A 10,744-nucleotide genomic window follows, 5' to 3' on the forward strand; every position below is an offset into this window, starting at 1 on the left:
ATGACTGATGGAGTCCCACCCTCTCACCTTATGTCTTCACAGCCTTGGCATCTGGTAGCCACCCCAGCCCCCTGGACGTGCCTGGGAGCACTGCAGCAGCAGAGGAGGGCAAGGGGGCGACGCCTCTCTGGACCAGGTGCCGTGTGGGAGGAGCCGCTGCAGCAGCTGGGCAGATGATCTGGCAGCAGCCCACACAGCTGCATGGCAGGAGCAGAACCGCTTGCTGCGGGAATGGATCTGCATGGAGCGGGAGGCCTGGGACTGGGTGGCCGGGTATCTCGACACCCTGACCCAGGCCGTCGCCAACCGCCTGGCCCAGCCGCCCGCCCCATGGATGGCCTTTCCTGCAGCACCCCCTCTGTCCCAGCCCCCCCTTCCTCTCCGGTACCCTCCTCTTCCCCGTCACCCCACTGTGCCCCAACATCCCCCTCTTGCCTGCCACCCCACTCTTCCTCAGCTCCTTGCTGTTCCTCAGCCCCCTGGTGTCCCTTCTGCCTCCCCCACCCTTGCAGCTCTGCTCCCAGCTGACATGACCCCGGCCAAGCGGTGGGAGCTGACGCGCTGGCTGTGGCCGGGCGATCCCTGCCCATCCATGCCCGCCCCCCATGAATCCGAGCCCCTAGATACCCCAGTCCAGCCCTACCTCCCTGTTCCACCTGCCCCAGCCCAGCCCAGCCATGGTCCCCAAACCCAGGGCGGTCGTGGCTCCAGGGGCTGTCGTGGCTCCCAACCAGCCACTCTGATGGAAGATTGAGGCCCCCCACCCCCCATGTAAATAGTTCACACCCCCCAGTAAATATTCACACATTCTTTATGTTCCAAACATAGCAGTTGAATTCGACTAACAGTGCTCTGTGTCCTGCCTCGAATGGGGGTGGCAAGGGGGGTGCTGGTGGGGCAGGGGTGAGAACAGGGGCCAGGGAAGTTGCATGGAGTGATCTGGGCCAGGTCATGGGGGCCCCCCAGGCAAAGGTCTCCCAGAGGGCCTCCCACACGCGCACCCCATCCCGGTGTACCTGGCTGCTCATAGTGCAGCATGGCCTCAGCTGCCCAGTGTGCCACAAAGAGCGCCTGCTTGCCCTCCACGAGGTCGTGCAGTGCACAGCAGGCGCCCACGACTGTGGGCACGTTGGGCAGGGCTACCTCCAGGTGCATCAGGAGGCACCTGAAATGCTCCTTCAGAAGGCTGAATGCCCCCTCCACGGTGTTCCTGGCCCAGTTGAGGCAGGCACTGAAGAGTTCCTGGCTCTCATTGGTGTGTCCCGTGTAGGGGTGCATTAGCCAGGCCTGGAGTGGGTAGGCAGCATTGGCAACGATGCACGGGGGCATGGTCATGTCCCCCACTGGCAGCTCCCGTGGGTGGATGTAGCGGTCCTCTGCCATCCTGCGGCCAAGCCACGAGTTCCACAAGGCACGGGCATCATGGCACCTGCCCGGCCAGCCCACACAGATGTCAGTGAAACGTCCTTGGGCATCCACAAGGGCCTGGAGGACAGCAGAGTGGTAGCCCTTTCAGTTGATGTACCGTCCCCAGCTGTGTGGTGGAGCCCAGATGGTGATGTGGGTGCTGTCCAATGCACCGATGCAGCTGGGGAATCCCAGCTGTTGGAAGCCGGCCATAGCAGCATCCACGTCCCCAAGGCGGATCAGGCGGCGCAGGATGATTCTGTTGATGGTGTCGACAACCTGTAGGGTAGAGGCCACAGGCGCCCGTGAGTGTGTGGTAGCATAAGGGGGGGTCCCCTCCCTGGGACCCCCTCCCAGGGACCCCATTCTCCAGGTCCTGACACTTTGGGACCCCCGCCCCAGGACCCCACTGATGATGTGTGGCCCTGTGTGCCTTACCTGAAGGAGGACGATCCTGAAGGTGGCCTTTCCCACCTTGAATTGGTGGCTGACCAAGCAGTTGCTGTCTGGGGTGGCCAGCTTCCACAGAGCGATGGCCACTTGTTTCTCCAGGGGGAGGGCGGGCTGCATGCAGGTGTCCTGGTGGTGAAGTGCTGGTGCCAACCAATGGCAGAGCTCCGTGAAGGTGGCCCGAATCATCCGGAAGTTGCGGACCCACTGGTCGTCGTCCTACTCTCCGCAGACAATCTCATCCCACCATTCCCCACTGGTGGGGTACTGCCAGAGGCGATGGTGGGGCTGGAACAGGGGGTGCTCCAGATGCACTGTGTGGGGAGCCTGCAGGAGGTTGGCCACATGTCGGGCAGCACGTAGCCTCATACAGCATGCTGTCAGGGTGGCCATCAGGCTGGCCATGATGTCCAAGATGTCCTCATCAGTGAAGTGCTGCAGGTCCATGGCAGGCAGCGGTGTGGTGGCTACCCAAGGCTCTGCTGAGTGCTGTGCTGGAGGTCGCCTGCTGCAAGCGGCCGGGGTCCTCAGCATGTGCACGGGGGATGTGTTTGTGAGGAGCCCTTTAAGGGGTTGGCTCGCCTGTGCTCCAGGAAGGGCTCGTCAGCCATTCGACCCTGCCCTCACCATTTCCTGCCCTGTTATTTCGAAATGAAGCTGTGGCTGTGTAGCCGCTCCGTTTCTAAATGACTGGGAGTCTTTTCAATGTTGCAGATTGCAACGTCGATCCACATTTCATGTGTAGTTGCTTCCATAGCACTTATTTCGAAATAGCTTATTTCGAAATAACAGATAGGGATAAGCCATTTCGATGTCACCCTCCAGTGTGGCCACAGCCAGTGTCAAAGCTGAATACGTTCCCACACCTGAAGAAGAGCTCAGAAAGCACTCAGAATAGATGGGGGTGGAGGGCCATGATCGGCTACGCCAGTTGGCGTGGCACTTAAGGAAGGAAGGAAACTGTGGCTACTACCAGTAAGTCTAACCCATGAAAGCTTATTACCTAATAAATTTGGTTGTCTTTAAGGTGCCACAAGACTGTGTTTCTTTAACATTGTCAGTGCTTTTTAATCTCGGATGTCATCAATACCTTTCAAGTATTAACAGCTACACATAAAGTAGGAAGTGAGTGCAGTCTAATGGGAAGAGCAAGAGAGTAGGAGCTGAGATTTTGTAGTTCTGGCAGTAACTTCAATCTCATGTGTTAGTTAACCTCTGTGTACTCATCTGTCAAATGACTAGAACTTCTAGGGTATGACTACATGACATTCCTCTCCCAAGACAGGAATACAAATGGAGTGGAGCCAGCCCTGGGGTCCCTGACCAGAATTCAGGAAGACCCACAGCCCCGTGGCTAGAACAGAGCCAAGTCCCTGGCCAGGGCATGGGGAGACCTGCAGCCTTGCAGCTGGAGGAGAGCCAGCTGCGGCGGCCCTGGTCAGGGCACGGGGAAACCCACAGCCCTACCCAGCCAGCTCCCAACACCCCAGCCCACAACTCCCCACACATCTCCCAGCCCCACCCACTCCTGACACCCACCCAGGCCCGGAACTCCCCCAGATCACTGCACCCCCCACAGGTACTGCAGCTTTCCAACCCCCACAATGTTCACTTACTTTTCAAGCTGCATGCTGCCACTCTTTCCCCCAATTAGGAGTACTAGGAACCAATGAGAGACTTTCACATGTATTTTAGTGGTAATTTAGTGTCCCTTTTACGAGTTTTCACCTACGAGCAGAAAGTTGGGAACCAATTGTGCTCATATAGCAAGGGATGAGTGTACTACTGTTGATAAAGTACTCTGCATACATTTATTTGCTTCTTATTATCTAATCTCGTTCTTCTTTACTGTTACGAATTGCTCGGTATGCCTCTCTAGCATCCAGAATATATGAATATCCAGCAACCTCCCAGTCTGGGGGCTGCCAGATAGGAAAGTGTTTACTGTTTTCCTGATTTCCTTGAAAGTAAAGAATTTACTTTCAGCTCCTTGAGTACAGGGTCAAGGAATAACACAATCACTTATATGTGTATATATAGTACTACAGGAGAACCTCAAAAGTTACAAACACTCAGAAATAGAAGTTGTTCATAACTGAAATATTTGTAACTCTGAGCAAAACATCGTGGTGGTTCTTTAAAAAGTATGCAACCAAACATTGACTTAATACAGCCTTGAAGCTTTATTGTGCAGAAAAATGCTGCTTTTAACCCTCTTAATTTAAATTAAAAGTCCAGAAACAGTTCCCTTACCTTACCATATCAAATCTTCTCCTAAGACACTTCCTTTATTTTTGTTAACACAGACCCATACTGTATTTGGTGATTTTTTGCTTTTGTTGCTGCCTGATTTTGTATTTCCAGTTCTAAATGAGTAGAACCCTGCAAAACCAGGGGTATCCACAAATATCTGCATTTGCAAACATAGATATGGATACCCATGGCTCGTTTTTGCAGATACCAATATCTGTGGATGTAGATATCTGTGGATCTTTTTTGTGGCTGTGGATACAAATTTTGGTATCTGCGCAGGGCTCTACAAATGAGGTTTGTGGTTGATTGGTCAGGTTGTAGAAAAGTAGGAAGACAATAGTGTTTACAGCTAAGGAAAACCAGTGTTCACACTGCTTCAAAAGTTCATATAATATAATCTCAGTACTTCCCAGTTCAGATTTTTTTCCTTCTGTGCTCTTCCTCTTGCTATTTGAGATGCTTTCTTTGAAACATGTTGTTGGAAAGAACATGTCATTCTCCTTCTCAGTCTGACCATTGTCCTTGCAGCTTAAATGAACTGACCTTAAAACATTTTTCCATTTTCATACCTTTTATTTTTAAATATATTTGTGTCTCGCCCCAAAAGGCCTCTGTCTGGCTTGATTATTTTGAGATTAAGTGTGGGGAAGAGTTGTAGTTTAAAGCACAGTCATTATGACATGGTGCTGTGAGTCTCAGTTCACGAATATCTGTCTGTAAAGCACTTTAAGAATCTTAGAAACAATATATCATAGAAATAAACTCCGGGTTGAACCTCTCTAATCCGGCACCCTCGGGACTTGACGGATGCTGAATGAAAGAATTTCCTGGATTATGGGAGATCAGGATTGTCTAGCGTCATTACCAACACTTTCATTGCTTATTGGGCTCTTAGAAGATATTTAGGGGTAAATTACAGCTAAATAACCAGAGAACACTGACAGCCGGAACTGGTGGCTGTATACAAACTGTATGGGACTGTGGGAAACTTGGCCATCCCCATGATAAGTGGTCATCCCACTAATTAAAATCATGCTGGATTTTGGGTGTTGCCAGACTAGAGAGTTCCAAATTAGTGAGTTTCAGCCTGTGCAAAGCACTTTGACAGATAAGATTCAGACTTCCTCTGATGGTGCATCTACAGCTCTTGCATCACTTAGGAAAGGAAATATAAAAACTGAGCGTTATTCTTCCTTTGGAGCAGTGCCAAGAACACTCAGTATTTTGTTAATTTATTCACCCATACCAGCAGTGCCTGCAGGCCACATCTGGGCAAAGGGCACAATCTAAACTTAACCTGAATTAAGCTCTTCAAAAATTTTTTTGAGCTTTGTATCTCTTTGGTCAGACTGTCACCTCAGCTACAACTTTATAACTCCCTGCTTTTTTAAAAACAAAAACAAAAACTCAGCAGCATGTGATAGATGTTAAAAACAGTTGTGTAGACGTGGGGGATCTGAAGCCGAGGAAGGAAGGCAAGGATCTGAGTCCAGCTCCAGCCGAAACCTCATTAGCTAATTGGTTGTCATTAGTGCCATAGCACAAGCCCAAGTCTATAGCCCAGGTCTCTGAGACGAACTGCTGCAGGTTTCAAACAGTAGTGTAGACCTACCCTAAGATCCTTCTGAATCTGCAGATTCAGTCCCAGCTTCAGGTATCATTCAGCTTAAGTGGCTTAGCCAGAAGGCCACAGGGGGTGGATGATGTTAGAGTAGTTTTACGGAGAGTTTAAAAAAAAAAAAAACTAGTGCTGCTGAAAGTGCTAATCAAAAGTAGAGTGAGGGGTGTGAGGTTGTGTGTTAGCAAAACATGGGGCTGACACACTTGTCAGGCCCCTGCGCAAGGCGGGGGGAGGGGGCAGCTTTGTACTGCTGGAAGAGGCAGGGCCATGGGTGGAAGGGGCAAGGCTGGGGGCAGCCAGCCCTAAGCGCCACTTGGACTGTGCTGTGCCAGCTATCTTCCCCTCCCCGCCCCGCCAGCTGTTCTTGGAGCCTCGCAGAGTGTGCCGTATGGCACTCCAGCAGTGATTTAACGGGTTCCAGACTCCAACAGCCAACGCTGCTACAGCAGCAGCAACAGCAGCCAAGAGCCCTGGTCCCTTTTGAATCAGTTGGCTCTGGAGCAACTGCCCCTTTTACCCCGCTCCCTGCCCCTCCCCCCCATGAGCGGTCCTGTGAGTGACTACAATTTTTTTTAACTTCAGAGTTTATATTACTTTCCCAGAAACTTGAAAACTGCTTTTTGTACATGTTGATTTGTCAAATATTGGTCTGACTAGCTCTTCTCTTTGTTTTGGCTGGTTATATTAGCCAACTTCTTATTTTAACTGCTTCTGTGCTATTATGCAATATTCTGTATGTCTGAACCTATGCATCAACATCTGCTTCAGAGGTAATATTATTCTATGGACTGTTGCATATCCCATAATAATAGTCCAGACTGATATTCCACTTAGGCATTCCATATAGTAAGAGTGAATATGTAGGTAATATCATTTTAAAAACAGAAGCCTTCAGGGTGCATATTGGAGCAAAAGTGTTCATTTAAGAATTTGTCGAGAATATTTTAAATTCTTTTTAATCAGCATTTTAAATCCATGATAGACAGTGAAAATAAAATATCCCTTTATATCTGGGGAAAACTGTTACCCATGCTGTGGCGTTAAGACCATACCTACGATCCAGACCTGGATCTTATCTTTTAGAAATGTTTTACCATTCATCATATCTGGCTTTTACCAGATTCATCTGACTTTTCCCGGAATAAAGATTTCATGACTGGCTTGTGGTATGTGCCAGTGGATTATAGTGAATTATGGTGGAAAGCAAACCTACCCCAAAGTAATCTTTGCAGTTCCTGTTACTTTCAAAGCTGCACAGTGCCTCCATAGGAATGAGAGGCATATGGAATTCCCAAGAAAGTTAGGCTAGGTGTACACTAGAACTTAAAGTTGATTGCAGATATGCAATGATATGCAATTCCAGCTATGGCAATTGAATAGCTGGAATCCACTTATCTACAATCAGTTTACCTGGCTGTCCTCCCTGAGAGAGGTTTATGCAAATACATGTCCCATACAACTGGAAACGGCCTCAGGAGTTCTGTGGAGTCCAGTTCCCTGCCTTCTTGGCAGGACCAAGCACCATGCCTGGCAGATTTTTTTTTTTAAAAACTAAATCTATTCTCTCCAGACCCCTAAATGACCTCCTCCAAGGATTGAGCTTACAACCATGGGTTTAACAGGACAATGCTCAGGCCACCAAGCTATCCTTCCCATTGATATCACTTACTCTTTGCGTGATTGAGGAGTAGAAGGGTCATCTGGGGACCCTGATAGTTTGATTTCACATGTCGCCATTAGGGCCGTTTCTACACAGGCCACTTTCTCTGAAAGTGGCATGGTAACACACAGCCTGAAATATGCTAATAAGGTGCAGATGCAAATTCCCCGTGCCTCATTAGCATATGGTCACGTGATTTGGAGTCCGGAAGACCATTCTTCTGGACTCCAAAATGCCGTTTAGAAGCGCGGCCCTGGGGGGACTTCCACAAAGAGGTTGTTCGTCCAGACTCCCCTTCTTCCCGAAATTTTTTGGGACTTCCTTCTGGAAGCTCCCCTGGGGCTGTGCTTCTAAACGGCGTTTTGGAGTCTGGAAGAACGGTCTTCCGGACTCCAAATCACGTGACTGTATGCTAATGAAGTGCAGGGAATTTGCATCTGCACCTTATTAGCATAGTTCAGGCCGTGTATTACCATGCTACTTTTGGAGAAAGTTGTCTGGGTAGAAATGGCCTAGGTGTGTGAAATCAAACTCTAGAAGATTGACCCTCACCAGGTATATACCCTTAGTGCCATAATCCTAGTAGGGAAGAGGGGAGTGGTAGTAAACAAAGTTTACATTAGTTAGGTCTTCCCACATAGACCTTGCATATAATCCAACAATAGTAAAAACATATTTGTAATACAATAAATTCCGAAGATACTGAAACTTAATTCCATAATATTTGTCCAGTATATTGCAGGAAATTGCCTTATCTGTCACAATGGGAACTACTGAAAATACTTCAGTGTGTTATGGAAATCAGTGCGTGAAAAATGCAAGTAATTGCAGAGATCGGGGATTGTGTAAGGCTGCAGTAACTTCTCTGCTGGCCATGCAGGTTCACCTCTGGCAATTCTTCATTGTCTGACATTGCTGCATTGTCAGTGGCAAGCTGTCCCAGTGACAGTGACCCTGGATGTGACATTTTAATATGGTGCTGAATGCAACATGTAGCACAATGAGGATTTGCATTGGCTGGTACATTGAATCAAAACTTGCTATATTAATGTTAAAGTTTAGGCTCTATTGCAATGACTTCTTTGACCAATTTTTCAATTTTCAAACACTTGCACTTGCTCTCTTGCTTACTTTTTAACATGTACCCTGACTACTTGCAGTCATCTGATAGCTGAGTTAGCCTTTAAAACAGGCGTGTCCAGCCTGCGGGCCACATGCAGCCCTGGGCAGCTAGTAATGTGGCCCCACAAGATCGTAAACTTTTAACATTATGTGATTTATATACATTAACTATATTATATATTTTATTTGCGGCCCAAGACAATTCCTCTTCACTCAGTGCGGCCCAGGCAAGCCAAAAGGTTGGACACCCATGCTTTAAAAGTTTCTTTTGGTCTAGAAGATTTCTGACTGTATTTATTCCCTTTTTGTGAATCTGTCATTCCCAGGAAGTAATTCCTAATGGCTCTCCTGAGTTCTACCTTGTCCTCAAAATGGAGAGAAAGATGTATATATAAAGAATATAAAAGCTGGCTTTTATATTCAAATTCGGCACATTAACACATGGTTTAAATCGTGATGGGAACTTTTCTGAGTCACTATAGGGGCTTGTCTGCATACTTGGCTCAGTCTAATTCTTGACCTTCCCCCCCACCCCTCCACTCTCTGATTTGCTCACCTTGATTACCTTTTTCTGATTTGTCCTCCCTGCTTACTGTTTTTGGTTCTCTGTGCCTTAAATATTGAGCCTGTTCTGGTCTGGCTATGGTCTGAAGAAGTGGGTCTGTCCCATGAAAGCTCACCTAATAAACTATTTTGGTAGTCTTTAAAGTGCTACTTGACTGCTTTTTGTTTCAAAATGGAGAGTGAATGTGTTTATAACTGGATTGCTGTTTTCACTCCTCAGATCTGCCAAGGCTGTCATAATGCTATTGATCCAGAAGTTCAACGTGTAACTTACAACAGCTTCAACTGGCATGCCACAACAGAGTGCTTCCTCTGTTCTTGTTGTAGCAAGAGTCTTATTGGCCAGAAATTCATGCCAATAGAAGGAATGGTCTTCTGCTCTGTAGAATGCAAGAAAAAGATGATGTCTTAAGAGGGGGAACATGTACATGAACCTAAGTATCACCATATTGCAAAGTCATTGCATTTCTACTGTAAAATGCAATATAAGGGCATTTGCTATAAGTATTTGGCATATTCCCAAAGACTCTGAATGAATAACCAAGAAACTTGCTCTGTAACATTCTTTCTTTAACTATTAGTAGTACTTCATGAAAGTTTCACATTTCTCTATTCTTTAAGGTATTGCTTTTAAGCACTCAATGCTAAACTTTTGTGTATCCCAGAAATGTAGGAAAAATGTGATCTGAGCTACATACCTTAAGCACCATCTTCAACAGACTTTCCTTTTTCTTTCTCTTGTAAAATGTAGGGTAGAAAATAAGCCTAGAAGTAACAGAGTGTATTTTCTGGGTGAGGCTCTTTGTTTATGTGACGTGATACAAACAGGTTTTCCCATTTCAGCACTGGCAATAAATTAACAGTTGTAAAAGCATTCCTGCTTTCATCGAGCACTTTGATAAAGCCGCACATTTTATCTAAAACAAAAACACAGTCAGGTTTATAGAACAACTTCATAAAAGTGAAGTGGAACCTGTCACTTAATCTGCTTAATTTACTGTCTCTGGAAACAGCGCAATTTTTTTAGTAGTTGCACATGAAAATTAAAGAAAGCTGATGTCATGCTGAAACATATGAGTGAGGTTTCATTCTGTTAGTTGCACAAGATTAGTCTGTCTGATTTTAGGCCTATCCTTTCTCCCTCTTTAAAGAATTCTAAACCAGCTTTTCTAGTACTTGTGAATGCCCTTTTCTGAGCTTGTGTGGTTGATCGGGGTTATGGTGCAGAATTACCCACCTACTTTACTCTGAGGATCTGGAATGCTACAAAAGACCTTTACATGGTGTTAAGTATTCTGAAGTTGTATCCAGAAGTCTGTGTAAATTATGAGCAGAAGCAGAAACAACATGGATAGTTTTCTGACAAACCAATTCAGTATTTGTGTTGGAACAAAAAAAATTTTACAGCTGCATACTAACTTTGCTTATTCTAGAGTTAAAAATGGATTAACTTTTGTGATTTGGGGAGTGATCTGATGGGGTAGAAACTAAAATGTTCAATTGATTACATTTCTAAGAATAACAGTTCTATGCTGAAATGTCTTAATCATGTAAAACTGGTGCCAAACATGAAAGAAAGAGATGTTGGCCTTGTAAAGAACTATGCAAACTTCAAATTCAGCTTTTTGTAAGAATTGCACATGCTTATATATGTACCCTAATGCTAA

The 10,744-nt window shown here is 46.5% G+C and overlaps 1 protein-coding gene across 1 annotated transcript in view; it reads left to right on the top strand.

Annotated features, from left to right (window-relative positions):
• The window catches only part of TES (testin LIM domain protein), a 52,809-nt gene extending 42,384 nt beyond the window's left edge, over nt 1–10,425 (top strand). The window contains exon 7 of the mRNA XM_075014798.1: nt 9,298–10,425. Within this exon, the coding sequence (XP_074870899.1) occupies nt 9,298–9,489 (192 nt within the window). The 3' untranslated portion in view covers nt 9,490–10,425. The remainder of the gene's footprint in view (nt 1–9,297) is intronic.
• Nucleotides 10,426–10,744: the final 319 nt, after the last annotated feature.

This window comes from Carettochelys insculpta, chromosome 1, assembly GCF_033958435.1.
Source record: "Carettochelys insculpta isolate YL-2023 chromosome 1, ASM3395843v1, whole genome shotgun sequence".
NCBI classification, from domain to species: Eukaryota; Metazoa; Chordata; order Testudines; family Carettochelyidae; genus Carettochelys; species Carettochelys insculpta.